The sequence below is a fragment of the Zootoca vivipara genome, chromosome 6 (assembly GCF_965207765.1).
Source record: "Zootoca vivipara chromosome 6, rZooViv2.hap1.1, whole genome shotgun sequence".
NCBI classification, from domain to species: domain Eukaryota; kingdom Metazoa; phylum Chordata; class Lepidosauria; order Squamata; family Lacertidae; genus Zootoca; species Zootoca vivipara.
The window spans coordinates 59,462,449-59,480,536 of NC_142589.1; the positions used below are offsets into that span (position 1 = coordinate 59,462,449).

Genomic DNA, 18,088 nt, shown 5'->3' on the forward strand with positions numbered 1-18,088 from the left:
ACATACTCCACCTCTGTTGCATGCAGAGGAGGTTATTTTAAGCTTCCAGACTCAGTTGGTAACAAACCATAGTTTACCATTTTCTCTGAATATGGGAAACTGCGGTTTGCTACTAATCACAATCAGGAGCTTTAAATGCGCCCTCCCCTTGTGTGTCTTTTCCCTGCCTCATACATACACAGAGAAATGTAAATATGAGAAAAAGATTTAGACCATGGTCCTGTTAATGAATTAGGGTGTGGAAAGGGGACATTATTGTATCCATGGTGTTATAAATTGTAAGGGCTCTCAAACAGTTTAGGGCACCCAGAGGAAGAAGTTGTTCCCCTACTATTAGGGCTAGAGTTAACCTGTCCATAACATTAGAATTACCTTGTTCTCCATTATGGTGGCAACATCTGGAAGGCCCCGAACAACTTTTGCTCGGCCTGGCAAAAGATCAAATATCATTATTATTTATCAGCGAAGGGCCATGAACACTGTCAATACATTTATTTTAAGACACACATAATTGATATAATAATAATAATAATAATAATAATAATAATAATAATAATAATAATAATAATTTATTATTTATACCCCTCCCATCTGGCTAGGTTTCCCCAGCCACTCTGGGTGGATTCCAACAGAAAAATAAAACACAGTAATCTATTAAACATTAAAAGCCTCCCTGAGCAGGGCTGCCTTCAGATGTCTTCTAAAAATCTGGTAGTCGTTTTCCTCTTTGACATCTTTTGGGAGGGCGTACCACAGGGCAGGCACCACCACCGAGAAGGCCCTCTGCCTAGTTCCCTGCAACTTGGCTTCTCGCAACGAGGGAACCGCCAGAAGGCCCTCGGTGCTGGACCTCAGTATGAAAATTGTTGCATAGTATTTAGGCAGGCCTGGCTCTAGGTGTAGTCCCGGTGGCGTGGGGCGGCGGGCCAGTAGGCGGGGCGTTGCAAGGGCGGGGGCGCCGGAGCGATCTCCGTGCCTCAGCGCCAGGGCGCCCGACCTGCTTGAGACGGCCCTGTATTTAGGATTCAAATACACAGCACATTGTATAGAGGGGCTTGAAGTGCGACAAAGTAAGGGGCCATAAGCACGTAGCTTGCCACAAGTGGGAATTGTAGTCCGAAACATCTGGAGGGCCGAAGTTTGGGGATGCCTGAGCTAAGCTCACAGGACCAGATAAGAAGATAAGAAGGGAGAAGGGAGTATGGCAGTTTGGATTTCTGGAATGTATGTGCTTAAGTTTTGGGTTTCTGTAGTTAAGTTTCGAATTCCTATGTAAGTTGTAAGTTTCGGATTCCTGGAAATCATGTGATTTCGGGGAAATCACGTGCCTAGGCTAAATACGGTAGCAGTAAGTTTTGGATTCCTGGAAATCATGTGATTTCGGGGAAATCACGTGCCTAGGCTAAATACGGTAGCAGTAAGTTTTGGATTCCTGGAAATCGTATGTTTTCGGGGAGATCAGGTGATGCTTGTTTGTAACTGTGTATAAAAGGATCGTGCACCCACCAGTGGGTGTGCAGGTTGCGAGCTTATTGCACTGCACCTTTGCTTAGCATATGCTGAACCAATAAATCCTGTTGTATCCTGCCTGGCATGTTGCCTCTTTGTGTTGGTTCCATTGCTCCTATCATCACCTCACCTTTTCCCACCAAAAGAGGAATGTCTACTAAGCTTATATATTAATAATGTTATGACTGCTGCTTGATTGTTCCTTGGTTAGGCTACTGACTGTTTGACCAGGACAATCAGCTGATGCTTCACAGCTGAGAGCTAAGGCCAGAAAATGACCTTGTGATAGCTGGGAATCTCTCTTGATAGCTTTTAGAATGCAATGCACATCAAAGCTTGGAGAAGGTGATACTCCTCCAGCTGCAAAGAGGGGGCAGATAGACAGCAAAAAAGCAGCTTGCAGTTTGAACTTAAGAGAGGTTTCCACCTGGAGTTAACTGAAATGGGAGGAGCAGCCTTTATGGCAGGGGTGGGGTTGATGCTGCTGCAGACGATCATCCCTTTGGACCTGCTGAAAGAGTGTCTGCTTGCTTCTTATATGCAACTTGTATATTTGCGAGGATAGCTCATATTAGAAAGATTGTGTCCAGTTCTGGGTGGCACAATTTAAGAAGGATGTTGACAAGCTGGAAGGTGGGCGGGGGAGGGTGACCCAGATGACCAAGGGTGTGGGAACCCTGGCAGGGGAGGTCAAGGGCAGGGGGTGGCAGGCACAGTCCGTCAGGGGAGGCGCATCAATTGCCTGTGCTCTGCCTAGGACAGCAATTGCATCTGTCTTCATGGGATGGAGGGAGGAGGCAGAAGCTCAGCCACAGCACATCCTGCTCTCTGGGGATCTGTGTGTGTGAGGCAGACCTGTTGGGGAGCGGGGGCTTCATCAAGAGGGTCCAGACACAAGCAGGAGCAGGGTAACCCCCCCCCTCACAACTTGGCAGGGGGTTTGACTGGATGGCCCTTGTGGTCTCTTCCAACTCTATGATTCTATGACATCTTTAACTCTCCAATACTTTTGGATCCATAGGAAACTCAACCCACTGGTACTGCCCCTAGACCCCCCTCTCCACGACCAAGGGAAATGGAAGTGTGTCACCAGTGGGGTCGCAAGAGGGCTGGGGGGTGGTGCTCCCTGGGTGCCATGTCTGGTGTATGTGTGACAAGAAGGCACCCCACGGGGTGCTCGCCCTGCGCCCCCGGGTGCGACGGCACGAGCAGCCGTCTCGCCACCGCAGCCACATGTGGAGGATCCTCTGTTCACAGCTGCAGCTGCGAGCAGAGGATTCCACCGCTGTCCATATGGTGTTTGAGCGGTGCTGGCGGCAAACCGTTACGTACAATGCATGCATGGTTTTGCACGCATGCACTGTACGTAGCAACGCTGCACATGCATTGTACATAGCAGTTTGCCGCCGGCGCCACTCGAGCGCTGTACGGGTGGCGGTGGGATCCCTCCATTGCCACTGCAGCTGTGAGCAGAGGATCCCGCCACCATCCGTACGGTGCTTAGGCGGTGCCAGCGGCAAACCACTACGTACAATGCATGCATGGTGTTGCATGCATGCACTGTACGTAGCGACGCTGCACATGTGCCCTACATAGCAACACCACGCATGCATTGTATGTAGCGATGCCACACGTGTGCAGATGGCGGTTTGCCCCGCCCGGGTGTCGGTTAGCTTTCGTTCGCCCCTGTGTGTCACAGTACAATATACAATACAAACAAGTGCCTTGTGAGGAGTAACAAGTAACCAAAGGGTTAACTGTGTACTGTGTAGCACCTGACCACTGAGGAAGATATCATGTTACAGAATGTACAGAATGTACTGGAAGTGTTTCTGTGTGTAACAGTTGGTTTCATTTTTGCCTGGGAGACGGTCGCAAGATGTCTGCGAGCTCACCAGGTCGTTTGCTGTTTTCTCTCTAAAATAAACTTCAGTAGTTATTAGAACACCTTGGACTCTGTGTGTTCTTAAGAGGCTTTTTATCCAACGGCTATACAAGTTTCCGCTGTGTGTGAGAAGAAGAAGACTCTGCTGTTTGTTTTCATTGCCAGCCCGGGTCTACGGAGCAGAGGCGCTAGAGAAAGCGTGCCGGGCGGTAATTAGTGGCTCCTAATTGAGTCATAAATAACTCAAAGGAGTCCTATACTCGTCACATGCCTTTGATGCATTTTGGTTCAGTCAACAAAGATTGCACTTTTGTATACTCACGCTCTTCCACAACAGCTGCTTCCCTAAAATGAAAAATGATATTATGAAATCAGCATAGGGTTCTTCTTATTAAATGAGTATCTAATACTCATAAAGAGATTTCCTTCCTGAATCTCTGCTTTCCCCTATTCCAAGCAGCCGACCCATTTAAGCTGCATAATAACCCCGTGATGTAGGTTGGAAGGAGGGGCAGATGAATGTGCCAATTTCAGTTTCTCTCGGTTTCTCATCCCCCCCCCCAGTGTTAAACTCGGTTCTCCACATTTACACACCAAGTTGCAATTTTTAAAAGTCCAAATATATACAATTCCGAATGCAATGTTGCCTAATATGTACATTTTTGCAAAGCAATTTTTCCTTAATGTAATGCAATTTTGCATATCCCCCCACTATATTCCTATTGAGTGCACAGTTTATTGCAATATATGCATTTTCGTACCCCTTACTTGGCTGGAGAACTGCACTGAAAATTTGAAAAAGTGCAAATTTGGAAAATGGCTTATGTTTTGGTTTTCATACGTATGGGTTTCAGAAAGTGCGAATTAGGCAGACTTTAAATGTGACCTGAATGGAATTTCTCTCCCTCCCAGTGACTCTAGCTGGGAGAGTGTGTGTGTGACATCCAAGGCCCATCCAGTTGGCTTCATGGCTGATCAGGCATTTGAACCCAGGTCTAAGTTCAATGCTCTAGCCACTACACCATGTACTGGCTTATTACATAAGATTAGAAAGTTCCACCAAAAATATCCAAAGCCTCCCCATCCTTAATTAAAATTAAAACACTAACAAAGACACCACTACCCCAACTGTAGGGCAAATAAAAACCCCTCACATCGCACAAGTAATATGGCTACTCTCCTAGCTGGCATTTCAAACTTGCATGTCTACCCCACCCCACTTTCTGGTTTTTTGTTTTGATTTTTGAAAACAAAGCTTGCCACCAGTGCTTTTTGGACAAGATCTAGTTTGGCAGCTGTTAGAAGAACAAATTACACCACCCTTTGTTTAATGGTAGTGCAGACCACTTTGCTCCAAAGGGCAGGTGGCTCTTGAAAAAAATGTGGCTGCAAAGGATCACTAAGAGGGTGAGCAGGCTGGTGTGGATGCCATACTAACTGCTTCCTATCTCAGGATGCACATTTTGTCATGAAGTACACAGTTAGGGCATCAGCTTCACACCCAGATGATTGGAGCATGCTCAGAAAGGAAGCAAAACCTTTCTCTGCATTGAGTCTTGGTTAAGTAATAAGTAGAGATTTTCTGTTGAAAAGGAAAGAGTTTGGAGCAAAAACTTACTTGAGCCTTTGATGTTCAGCCAGCGCATCATCGAAAGCTGTAAAAAGAGAGAGGTTTTGACTGAATGAATCATGTTTTTCTTTACTGTTGAAATATGAAAAAAATACCAGGTTCTTGCCCTCTATTTGTCTCCTACGCATAGATTTGCCATTCATCTCCAGTGAAGTGCCCAAACTCTTTCCCCCTTCTTTATATATATATATTTACTAAGCTTTAAGGCAAATACAAAAGCAGCCAATGAAAAGGAAAGATTGTCAGCGGTAAAATGTTTTCTATTATCCCAAAATCCTATGCTCATAAATCTGGATGGAAAATGCGCAGTTGCCCTCTCTACCACAGTGAATTAGTCTCCATTAGTGAAAACAGAGCCTTGTTCATTGGGAGAGGAGAAGGGAAGGTACTTCTAGAAACTGGAGGGGAAAATGTAGAGCTTAAATGACAGGGAATTCTAAATTTCCAGCAACACCTCAGGAAGGAATGATAAGTAGGAACCAAAGTATTATTGGAGTAAGTACATGGAGGGAAACAGTTCGGTGGAACACCAACAAGTAACTAAAACTTACAGCATAAGCCTATGAATGCCATTTAACTCAGCAGGACTTACTCCCAGTGCATACAGGATTGCAGATGCAGGGTTGTAGTAGCCATTTTGAATTTGGTTGTTGTAAGAGTTGCAGTCTATTAAGTAAACTTTGTTCCTTAGCTCAGTCTCCTGCCACTCAGTGACATCACATTGCTCTTTTGCAATAGCAAAAATTACATATCCCTCAAAATCAAATATCAGTAGAAAAATCTATAAATATTTGAAATTCAGAAAGTCAAATCTGACATCAGAAATGTTGTTGAATCTGTGGGAAATTGTCTTCCAACTCTAATCCTGCAGGAAGGAGTGTTAAACGAGAGTCTCCTCTAAGATGGAGCTAAGTGAGCTAAGGCAGGAACTTAGCAAAGTCACAGAATGTTAATTTTCTAGGACAGGGAGACTCATCTTTGTGGGGTGAGGAAGCAGGACTTTAGTCAGCAGGTCTTCCTTAGCTTCAAATGGCTGGAAATGCAATGGCAGGGGTCATTCAGTTTGCAATGTAAGGGTTAAGTTTGCCAGTGTTAGAGAGAGGAAAACCAAAGGCCAGGCGGAGTGCTGTGTGTTGAGATGGAGGCAAAGATGACCCTTGGGGTACCTTCCGACTCTACAATTCTATGATTCTTTTTTTTAAAAAAAAAGCTGTTGGCTTGCTGCTTACCTTTGCCAGACAGGTCAGTCGACAGCTTGCGTGATTTTTCTCCATCAAACAACTCCAAAGTATATTTGCCTTTGTCCGACTCCTTGGGATCCAGGATGTGGAGCCAAACCTGCTCCATGGTTGTTCCTGTTTTCCGTCGGTCTCCTCCTTCCACGCGCTTGTCGCTGAATAAACAGGATAACATTGGATTACCATGATGTAAAAAAACACCTCTATTTAACTATGTCAGAGCAATGGTTCTGGGGCCAGATGTCTTAGTGCTGGTGCCAACCAGCCTCTTCTCTGGGGAATGTGATTGATGGATTACTGCCACAGTTAAGAAGCTAGGGGTTAAGTTATGGAAAAAATCTAAAATTGGGGCGTATGGCCTTTTGCTGCACTCAGAGGTTCCAATGTTCCTTTGTTCCTCCCTCCCTCCCTCCCTGATTCAAAAATAGGGGGTTGACCTTTGTTTCACTCCTCCTGAAGCAGACTAGTCCACTCCATCAGTTTCATAGACAAAGAACTACCAGTACAAATGCTGAACCAAACCCCATGCCTTGGAGTTAAGGCAGAAGAGAGCAGCAATTCCCCCTCTCATTTTACCAAAACATTTGTCCCACATTTTCAGGTGTGGAGGCAATGACTTCTGACAAGTTGTGTAAAGGTTTCCCCCCCTCCATCTTTAAAATAAAGCTCAATTGCTGAGAAGAGGTTAGAGAAGTGGTGGCATGCAGGCAAAAGGCTCGTGCATATATTGACTTAAGAAACCAAGATACGATTGCGCAAACCATGTGGGCATGCCATTTTTGAACACTTCCCCACCCCATGAGTACACATACCTCTTAGGCTAATAACTTCCAAAAATGCTAGATTTGAATGTGAAATACCGGTATTAGTTTTGAATGTAATTTTGTTTTGAGAATCCTTTGCAAGCTCCTCAGCAACGCTTGGAGCTACAAAGTGGAGGTATAAACATTCTAATTCAATTAAGCAGTAATAAATAAACACGTACTTGTGGTCCCAGGTTGCTTTCATGGCATCTGTGTAGTATTTCACCTCGCTGTAGATCTTAATGCCTTCTACAGTAGGCTGGACTTTCAAAGGCGATGCAGAAAGAACTAAATAGAGAATTGTGGGGAGGGAGGGGTTGTGGGGATGGAAATGCAGTTGAGAAAGATGATCAGGCCTCCTATTTTTTGCTTTTCTTTTAACCCACATTTGTTTATTTTCTTTCTGCCTTTCTTCCATGAAGATAGCAATGGCAGGTATGTATACATGTCATTCCCAGAGGTCACTGACCCAGGCACTGACCAAACCCAGACCTGTTTAGCTTCAGCAAGGCGGCAGCCTTGTATCTATTGTACATCTTTAATGTAATGTTATTGATACCACAAGGATGTGGGTTTAGAAGTAAACCACTTACCGCTGATCCTGGCAAGTTCCTTGAGGATGTCATCAAACGCTGTAAAACACATTTTTAAAAATCCTTTTAAGTAGATAAAAACAAACAAGCAATACATAGAAAACATATTAGAATGGCAATATTTTCAAACTATGTTCTGGATAACCGTGGGATTATTTGGAAGAGAATTAGGGGTTATTCAATTAGAATTTCACTTAGATCTCGCCCTTCCTCCAAGGAGCTCAGAAGAATGTGCACCAATCTTCTTCAGCCTGGTACCCTCCTGATGTTTGGGTCTACAGTTGCCATCATCCCCAGCCAGCACATCTGTTGGCAAAGTGCTGGCCACACAAGCCTTTCTTCCTCTTATCCACACAACAAATCCCGCTTAGGTAGATTAGGCCAAGAGAAAATGAGAGGTCAAAGTCACCCAGGGAGATTTATGCTGAGTGGGAATTTGAACCCTACCTGGTACCTCCCAAATGTTTGGGGCTACTTATAAATAAAACAAATCTTTTTAAAAACGCTATTACTTCCCAACACCAATATTATTATTATTATTATTATTATTATTATTATTATTATTATTATTATTATTATTATTATTATTTCCAGGGCATGTGGATGAAAAAACCCATATTTGTACTTCTTGTATAATTTTCATTTTCATTTGGTTCTGCTGCTTTTGTTTTTTTGTTCTTGTTATTGAAGTGCATACTCTTGTTTAAATAAATGAAAAGATTTTTTAAAAAAACACCAGACTGTGTTGCTTGATACACTCTGGATTTGTGTTGATAAAGGGCAGGTTATAAATATTTTTTAATGAACAGACAGCAATATATCTCCTGCTCAATGAATAAAGAGAAACATACCTTCTTTAAAGAGATCAAGCTGAGTTGTATCTTCCCCTCGGTCATCAGAAACCACAGCTTTGTATATTCCCTTATCCGCTTTGGTAATCTAGCAAAATACAGACAAACATACAGATACAGTATACAGGCATATATTTATCTATCAAGAAATGAAAAAAGCATTGAGCATCATTGATGTGTAGGGTGATCAGATGCAACGAAGGTCCACATTCCTCTGCACCATGATTACCTGGGCAGTCTTTCATCCCCCCCCTCCCCATTTTAGCATGTAGTGTCTATAAATCCATTTTAATTCCACCCTATACATTACTGACCCAATTGGCTATTGTACACCCTTTACCTTCTTAATCCGCAGAACTCCAGCACCTGTCTTTGGGTCATACTGACCATCTGAACGTGGTTTGTTATCAAAGAACCATTTGAAGGTGCTCTCCTTCTTCATGTTTGCTGCCTGTTGAAAGGAAATGGGTAGGAGAGTGGAGGCTTACTTGAAATCTGGTTAGAGGAAGCAATGTAGAAACTCTTCCTTTCCACTGCTATAGCATCCCCATGGGCAGCCCTGCCAGGGAATCCCATTTCTGGCACAATTAATGTCACAAATTGTTTAACTCTCAGCAGTAGTAGCGTGGAAGGAGAGTGCAAGGGAGCACAGCTCAAGGATATTTTACAGGGCCTGAGCAATGACAATACCTGCTGGGAGTATAAGGGAATTGACAAATTCTACTTGCTCCGTCTGGGACAGAGAAGCATAGACGAAGTCAGAGAAAAAATAATTAAATAGAGGCTAGGTACTGCTTTGCTTTTATTGGATGGGATGACTGCTTCATGCTAGTGTTTTAAATGGTAACTTATTGCAGCTTCCTTGCAAGATTGATTGCATTTCTGTTGTTGCATTTCAGTTGGCTAACGATCTTTTGTTAAAGCTCAGCGTCTTATACAATATGACGACGCTATGCAGTCAGAAGAGAGTACCAATGAATTCAATGAAACTGACTTTCTGTAAGTTTACTCCCAGCAGGATTACAGTCCTTCTGGTCCTAATAAATTGAGTATCGTGGTATGTACTGCTGCTCTTTGATGAGTGTGTATAATATAGAGTGGATCAATAACAGCTGATTGCATTGTTGGACTCTCCTTGAGTTCACAGTTACAAAGACTAATGATCTATTGCATTAAAAAAATCTACCACTATACCACTGACCCACTAGCCTCTGGTAAAATGGGAACAAGGCTGAGATTGTGGGGATAGTTTTATTTTGTTAACTGAGACCAGGAGACAGAACATTTTGCATCTTTGTTATGCCAAAACAATAGGCTTCAATCCCAACCCCACTTACCTGGGAGTAAGCCCCATTGAATTCAATAGGACCAGGCATAGATAGGATTGCACTCTTAACTGCCTATTAATTGTGGATATTGTTTCTCCACTTTTCTTTTCAATAATAATAATAATAATAATAATAATAATAATAATAATAATAATGCCAGTCTCCGGGGTTGTGCTAATTACCTTGCAGGTCAACAGGACTTCACAGTCTTCAGTGACCTTCCACTGTAGCTGTTCAATAAAATGTGGACCTGTTAAATGGAAAGAAACAATCTAGGTCAGGCATCCCCACACTGTGGCCCTCCAGATGTTTTGGCCTACAACTCCCTTGATCCCTAGCTAATAGGACCAGTAGTCAGGGATGACGGAAATTGTAGTCCAAAACATCTGGAGGGTCGAAGTTTGGGGATGCCTGATCTAGGTCACCTGCTGTGCTCAGAGTCATTGTAGATTTGAAGAAGGGGTTGGTTTCTAGGCATAAAGGTAAAGGGAACCCTGACCTTTAAGTCCAGTCGTGGACAACTCTGGAGTTGTGGCACTCATCTCGCTTTACTGGCTGAGGGAGCCAGCGTTTGTCCGCAGACAGCTTCTGGGTCATGTGGCCAGCATGACTAAGCCGCTTCTGGCGAACGATGGAAACACCGCTTACCTTCCTGCCAGAGCGGTACCTATTTATCTACTTGCACTTTGATGTGCTTTCGAACTGCTTGGTTGGCAGGAGCTGGGACCAAACAACAGGAGCTCACCCCGTCGCAGGGAATTGAACCGCTGACCTTCTGATCAGCAAGCCCTAGGCTCAGTGGTTTAACCCACAGCGCCACCTGCATCCCATAGCTATGCTAGGCATAGCTAAGCATAATTTTCTTTTAAAAAACAATCAAGGGAATTTTGGCCAGGCAGAACTAGGCAGGTGAAGAGATGGGTGGAATTTTGAGCACTATCACTTTGGGAACAGGATTGATTCCTTCTTCTTTTGCTTGTTGAAATGAGGCATTTTCCAATTTTAAACAATTTTAAATGGAAAATATCAGAAATCAAAGACCCTGGTTTTGAAAAATTCTTAGATGAGAACAAATCAGGCATCCAAGTGGGGAGGTGCATCCGCTGGCCCCAAACTGGCTCAATGTCCCTACAGCAGAAGCCATTGGCGATTCATTGTTCCCCTTCACCATCCACACCACTGTACAAGTCTGTGTCCAGCTTTGGGACTGTCTCTAAAGTACAACACACTACTCAAAACTCTTGCTGACTTTTCAGCTCCTCTACCTGTAACCTTGACCTACTTTGCCCCATGTCAACAAATGCCATTTGGTATCACAGCTTTGCTCCCCCACCTCCCCATCGCAGGTGCATTTTTTGGGTAACCTCTTTTGCCGCAAATGCAGCTTCTCAAGCCAGGCATATAGCCACTGACTGCAAGGATATCTTACCATGCTTTCTCTTCCATTCTCTCTTCTTGGCATCAGCCTCTGCTTTAAGTTTATCAAAATCTGGAAGAATAAATACACCATCGGATCAGCGTGTGATGGCAAGCCAAGATTATTGATTCATGAAGGATAGTGTTGAATGTTTAACACTGTGCTAAGACGAGTAACTTCCCCAGATGTGTTGATTTACTAGGTTTTCCAGTAGCCATTCATGCCATTCCAGGGCATGAATACAGAGCGAAGGTGGGAGACTGACTGTGAGACAAGAGAAGGCAATGACACTTGCCCATGGGTGGTAGGGATGGAAGAATCTTTCCATTTCAGTTTGTCTCAATTTCTAATTTTTCCGGTCTTAAGTGTGATTCACCACATCTCCATAACTTTGTGATTTTTTTAAAAACCAAACTATTTAAGAGCTGTTCTCTAAACACTGCATCAAGTTCAGACACTTCCTAAACATTTAAAAGCAGCCTTCCCTAACCTGGTGTCCTCCAACTGTTTTGAACCACAGTTCTAATCAGTCTCACCGACTTCTGGCTTGGGCTGGCTGGGGCTGATGGGAAGGGATCAGGTTGGGGAAGGCTGCCTAAAAGTTACACTGGACCCACAGCCACAAGAGACATTTGCAGCTGCCTCCTTTTGCTTCCTGACCCTACACATACCGTCCCCGACCAGAGCCAAAGTAAACTGGTTTTCAGCTTTGCCGTCTTTCAGCTTGGCAGTGTATGTCCCCTTGTCGTCCTCAGAGAAGTCTTGGATGATCAGTTCCACAAGGCCTTTTGCTTTGTCAAAATTGATCTTATGCGTCTAAATGTAAACAACGGCAACAGCAACACAAGCAAAAATAAGTTGTTAGCAAAGGAGAACATGGCTAGTGAGGAACTGAACAATGCATTTTAAAATCACAGCTAAAGACAAACACGAGAATAAGAAGGAACCATTTATTTATATCGGCTCACGACTTCAAAATTGAAAAATGGGGTTTGTAGCATCCAGAAAGCAAGAAGGGAGCAAGCAGGAAGGGATTCTTAGGAGCAGAATTGCCCCAAGACATTTTGCGGCCTGAGAAGTACAAGATGGCGCCCTCTCCATTTTTCATACAGAAGGTGGCTGGACTGCTAGCATCTTCCACTGGAACCACCTCTTCCATTGCATCTGAGGGAAACTCATCAGCAGATGAGCGGGTGGGTGGGTATTTCTGCTGAATTGTCTGCAGACACCAATTCCCCACAAGGAAATGCCTTACACAGCAAAACTGAGCAGGATTTAACAGCCCTCTCAGCTAATAAGCTGGGGTATGTGTGTTAAATTATGGTTTATTGGATGCTTGCCCCAGTTTCTTGATGCACACCCAACACAGACCTGAACCTCACTCCTCTGCCCATCAGCTGACATCACCAAGTGACATCAGTTGAGTGACAGGTTTGGGGGAAATGGCATCATGGGCCAAACTGAAGCCCAGATTGGCCTGCAGGGCAGCGGTTCCTCACCCTTGTCGTAAAGCAAATGACGGGAAACTCACTGGAGTGCTTGAAAGCTCCTTTCCGTTGAAAATCAAGTGCAGCTCTGCCTCTGGGGAGAGCTTCTCAACCTCCAGCCACAGCCGCACCTCCCCTTTCTCCAGGACATCGATGTTCCATCCGGATATCAGGTCAATTACTGAAAGGAATAGAAGAAGATGTGCCAGGTTATTGGAATCCGAGGATGAAGAGTGAAGCTCAACTTGAACTAGCAACATTTGATGGATTATGGCTTATTGCTGAACTCCTTGGGAGGCTTGCAAAATGTAATAAAAAAACCCCATAATTATTTGGTCTGATTTTCCTTTAACACTATGCCAATCCATGGCAAAACCAATGCCCATGGGTGTGAATACTCATAGTAAAACACTTTTGACTTAGCATTGTGTTCATCTCCTCCAGACAAACCATGAGTAGTAAGTCAAGAACAAACCTTGGTTACAGCTTGTGGTTTGGAGCAAAACCAACTGTGATTCTGGGTTTGGTCACAATGCTAAACTAAACCATGGCTTGGTTCCAGATAGGGCGGAAGAGGAGGAAAGTGGCCACAAAGTACATGCCTGTATGCATTCACCCTTAGCCCTGGCCTGGCTTGGATTTCTGTGCAAACTGGGCCTACACAACACACCTAAAACAAGCTTGCCTGGTTGCTGAAGGCTGATATAAAATATACAAAGAGAAAATATACACAAATATACACAAAAACCACTAGGAGTTATTTATTATTATCTATTTTAAATTTTAATTCGTTCTGGAGGTCCGCTCTTAACCTGAAACCGTTCTTAACCTGAAGTACCGCTTTAGCTAATGGGGCCTCCCCCTGCCGCTGCACCACCAGCGTACGATTTCTGTTCTCATCCTGAGGTAAAGTTCTTAACCCGAGGTACTACTTCTGGGTTAGTGTAGTCTGTAACCCAAAGTGTTTGTAACCCGAGGTGTTTCTAACCCAAGGTACCACCGTATTTTTACCCTTGTGTTTATTAATCCCCTTGGTCACTGTTTGTAGCTTCAAAGTCACATATCATTTTTTAAAAACAACAACTTACAGGGGTTGCGGATCTCCTGGCTGATCTTCCGCAGCTTGTCCAGTTCTGAAAAAAATGCAATGAACAGAACTAGGCCTTAGACTTAAGAAAAGGAGCCATGCACATCCCAACCCTTTCCCCATTGGGTGCTGGTGCTTTGGTTCACTTGCCAAATTTCTACTGCACTGAATAAATGAGTGGTAGAACTTTTGAGACAGCTTTGGGAGGGAGCCGATTCAGTAACTAATAGAAAACACTCAAGGGTGGCACACAGCAATGGGTGGTCTAGGACAGTGGTCCTCAACCTTGGGCCTCCAGATGATTTTGGCATACAACTCCCATGATCCCTAGCTAGCAGGACCAATGGTCAGGGATCATGGGAATTGTAGTCTCAAAACATCTGGAGGCCCAAGGTTGAGGACCACTGGTCTAGGAGATGGCCCTGGCCAGGCCAGGCCAGAGTCCCCAAGGGATAGGCACATAGCTGTCAAGTTCCCCTTTTCTCGTGAGGAAGCCTATTCAGCATAAGGGAATTTCCCTTAAAAAAAGGGAGAACTTAACAGCTATGGATAGGCAAACAGGAGAGCCTCATTCAGATCATGCGCTAATGGTTCTGTCCACCTAGTCTGGGGTGCTTGAGTGCAATGCTCCCACAATGACATTGGTTCCCTCTGATTGCATTGCCTTAGACTGTGTAACCTGGAACCCACCAAGTCACGTAAAGTTTGCCTGCCACATACAGTGGCCTGTTGGGTGTCAGGAGGCAAAGGACCGCCCCCCTTTTGTGGGCTGCCTTTCATGGCTGCTTAGCTTAGTTTGGGTTGGTGGGTCATAAGTTGTGCAAGGTTCCTCTTAGAGGATGATGTGAATGAAACCAAAGTAACCATGCGGTGGAGACTTGATTGGATTTTGCCTGAGGAGACATCTTTGTGGAGGTAGAGGATGTAAGAAGGCAGCAATTTCTCTTCTGACCTATATTCCTCTCAATCAGCGCTGTTTCTCTTTTGCTGCAGCTGAGTTTCCGTCAGATACTACAGTATTTGTCTCACTGTCCGGTATATAACATATGTTACATAACTAGTTAAGTTACTTATATACTTTATCTTCATTCCAGTGTTTAAAAACCCCTCATGGCATACTGCTTGAGGACTTAAAAGAACAACGTTGTGAATGAATACTGGTTGTATTCACTTGACTGATTCCATTTGTGACCATAGAAGAGCACATGCTATTTCTGTTCCCTTTTCCATTTTTGTCAGAATTCTCCAACATTCCAAGGTGCAGGAAGAAAACATTCACCAATCTACACTGAGACCTCTTGTCCTTGTGAAAAAGGAAAGTCTTGCAGAACAGAACCTGCGCACCCCAAACCCTTTCAGGCACATTTGAGGACGGAGCACAGAGGACGCACAATTTCAAACCTAGCAACTTGGGAGGAACGTATATATGAGCCTCCAATCATGCAGAATTAGCTAGATTCTTTTTTTTTAAAACTCTGTAAGGATTGATTATTTACCTTCCTGGGTTAAAAGATGACTGGCAGAGATGTCTTCATCAGTGTCTGTTACTTCTACCGAGTATGTCCCCAGATCTCTTTCAGTGGCATATTTCAAAATGAGTTTAGATCTTAAAAGAAAAGAAAATGCAAACACACAAATTAAGGCATATTTATGTAGCTGTAGTTGTTCTCAGCGCCCTGTACTTTGGGTGGCTTTTAATGGCACAAAAGCACACCTAATTAAAAACTGGCAACACTGCAAGCTTACTTATCATCTTTGTTTGCAACCTCGACCCTGTCAGGGTTTGGAGACCCTTCGTAATCCTTAGACCAGATCAACTCTGAGGTGTCAACCATTTCTGGAGCCTCAAAGGCCATATAGATGAATCCTTCTTCATCCACCCCAACTTCAATTTCTTTTGTGCCTGCAAATTAAAAGAAAAATAATAATTTAATTTTTCAACACATCAACTTTTCCAATCACAACTTTTATCACCTTTTCGCCTTGCCTAATGCCATTACATAAGAATATAAGAGGAGCCTGCTGGATCAGGTCAATGGCCCATCTACTGTAGTTCAACATCCTGTTCCTCCACTGGCCAACCAGATGCCTAAGGGAAGCCGGCAAGATGGACAGGAGCGATGCTCAACTGCGATTCCTAGCAACTGGCATTCAGAGGCATACTGCCTTTGACACTGGAGGAATAGCACCGCCATCATGGCTAGTAGCCACTGGCAAACTTGTCTTCCATGAATTCGTCCAGTCCTCTTTTAAAGCCATCCAAGTTGCTGGCCATCACTGCCTCCTTTGGGAGCAAGTTCCAATAGTTTGACTATGTGCTGCATGAAGAAATACTTTATTTGCCTTCCAACATTTAGCTTCACTGGATGTCCATGCGTTCTAGTGCTGTGTGGGAGAAAAACCTTTATCTGTCCACTTTCTGCATAAAGTTCTACCATGTCACCACTTACTCAGCTGTTCTCTAAACAAAAAGGTCCCAAAAACTGCAGCCTTGCCTCGTAAGGGAGTCATTCCATCCCTTTGATCATTTGGTTGCTCTTCCTTTTTCCAACTCTACAATATCCTTTTTGAGGTGAGGCGACCAGAAGGGTACACAGTATACCAAATGCTGTCACACTCTACATTTGTATAATGGCATTAAGATTTCCAATGAAAGGTCTACCTTCCCTGGCCTGGGACCCTCCTGAGGTTTTGGACTACAGTTCCCATCATCCCCAGCCTACTGACTTAATCTTTCTCCAAGGGAATGCAGACTTTTGTGAAGAAATGTGGAAATAATAAAAAATGTTGAGAGAGGAAAGGGAGAGTAAGTGGAGGGCAGAGGCAGAAGCTTTGTACCTGGTTTGGTTTTTACTACCACAGGATCTGATGGCAAGGATGGTGGGCCAACTCCTGCCTTATTCAGGGCCCGCACTCGAAAAATATAGCACTTTCCTGTCTCCAGATCAGAAAGCTATCAAGAAAAATATAAGAAAAAGAGCAGGTAACAATCAGAGGTAACATGTCAGAGGTGCAACAACTCCAGTACTTGCTTTCATTTCCCCTCCCTGTTCTTTTTTCCTTTGGTAACAGAGGTAACATGTCAGAGGAGGGCATAGAGGTGTGTGTGTGTGTGTGTGTGTGTGTGTGTGTGTGTGTGCGCGCACACACACACACACACACACACACACAGGCAGAGAGTGTTTTCCTCCTAAAATAGGAAGAGATATTTCTCTTCTCTTATCTCTATGCTGCTCTGGCGTGGAAAAACAGTAGTTTCCCTCCACCGGCTCAGCACTGCCATGAGGTAGAAAAACCAGGAGAAAAAGGCCTTCTCCCTTTAGCACAGCACCACTGGAATAAGTTTTTAGAGTGTGTTTCTGAAATCTCTAAGAGTTATTGTAATGGGGCCATCAGAACCGGCCCAGCCATTAGGCAGGGTGAGGCCACTGCCTCAGGCAGCAGAAGCCCGAGGCAGCACCTCCATGGGTGCCCTGCCACCTCCGCCAGTGGCAGATAAGCGCCGCCACCATTGTCATTGATTTCAGACAAGATGGTATCCAGTTTGGGTGAGATCTCACCTGAAATCGTGTGAGAACTTGCAGAACGCACAATATCTCACACAATTTCGGGTTGATATCTCGCCCAAATTTGGTGCAAACTGCCAGCGGTGGATGCAGCAGGCCGTGCGGTAGAGGCCAAGTGGGTGGTGTAAGTTGTGGCAACAGCAGCAGGTGTGGTGGTGGCAGGAGTGGCGGCAGTGGCAGGACAGCACTTCCTGTTTCACCTCAAGTGGTCAGGAAGAAGAGATCTTTTTTTACAAGGTAAGAAGAGAGCTTTACTCTCTGGTTCCCAATTTTGGCAAGAGGGCTGGTGGTACACTAGAACAGACTTAATGGGCTGGATTCAACCTGCAGGCTCCAGTGGACCTTGGCGTCAGAGGCACAATGGCAGCTGTAATGCAAATGTAAAAGGCACAGGAAATACAAGAAAAAGACCTTCATGTGTGTGCTGGATATTGGCTGCTTGTTCAGTTGTTCCCACGTGTCTGATCCCTCCTCACAGGCATCCACGTAATAGCCAGTGACAGGGCCTGCTCCAGTGTACACAGGCGGCTCCCAGTGAAGCATCAGAGATGTGTCTCTCACTTCCATACATCTGACATCATAGGGAGGTCCTGTTTCAAGGGCAGATGAAATTTCAAAGCATGTGCAAATGAGAAGGTGGGAAAACAAGGACTCGGGGCATACATGCCCCTTAATTTCATAGAATCATAGAACC

At 44.4% G+C, this 18,088-nt stretch overlaps 1 protein-coding gene across 1 annotated transcript in view; it reads right to left on the reverse strand.

Annotated features, from left to right (window-relative positions):
- The window catches only part of MYOM3 (myomesin 3), a 47,685-nt gene that overhangs the window by 4,172 nt on the left and 25,425 nt on the right, over positions 1–18,088 (reverse strand). Inside the window, exons 19-35 of the mRNA XM_035120310.3 lie at positions 17,806–17,984; positions 16,667–16,781; positions 15,575–15,731; positions 15,325–15,434; positions 13,830–13,874; positions 12,786–12,922; positions 11,926–12,070; positions 11,267–11,326; positions 10,020–10,087; positions 8,850–8,960; positions 8,510–8,597; positions 7,659–7,697; positions 7,248–7,353; positions 6,254–6,417; positions 5,013–5,049; positions 3,717–3,739; positions 373–428 (exon numbers count right to left, since the gene is read on the reverse strand). Of these exons, the coding sequence (XP_034976201.3) occupies positions 373–428; positions 3,717–3,739; positions 5,013–5,049; positions 6,254–6,417; positions 7,248–7,353; positions 7,659–7,697; positions 8,510–8,597; positions 8,850–8,960; positions 10,020–10,087; positions 11,267–11,326; positions 11,926–12,070; positions 12,786–12,922; positions 13,830–13,874; positions 15,325–15,434; positions 15,575–15,731; positions 16,667–16,781; positions 17,806–17,984 (1,640 nt within the window). The remainder of the gene's footprint in view (positions 1–372; positions 429–3,716; positions 3,740–5,012; positions 5,050–6,253; positions 6,418–7,247; positions 7,354–7,658; positions 7,698–8,509; positions 8,598–8,849; positions 8,961–10,019; positions 10,088–11,266; positions 11,327–11,925; positions 12,071–12,785; positions 12,923–13,829; positions 13,875–15,324; positions 15,435–15,574; positions 15,732–16,666; positions 16,782–17,805; positions 17,985–18,088) is intronic.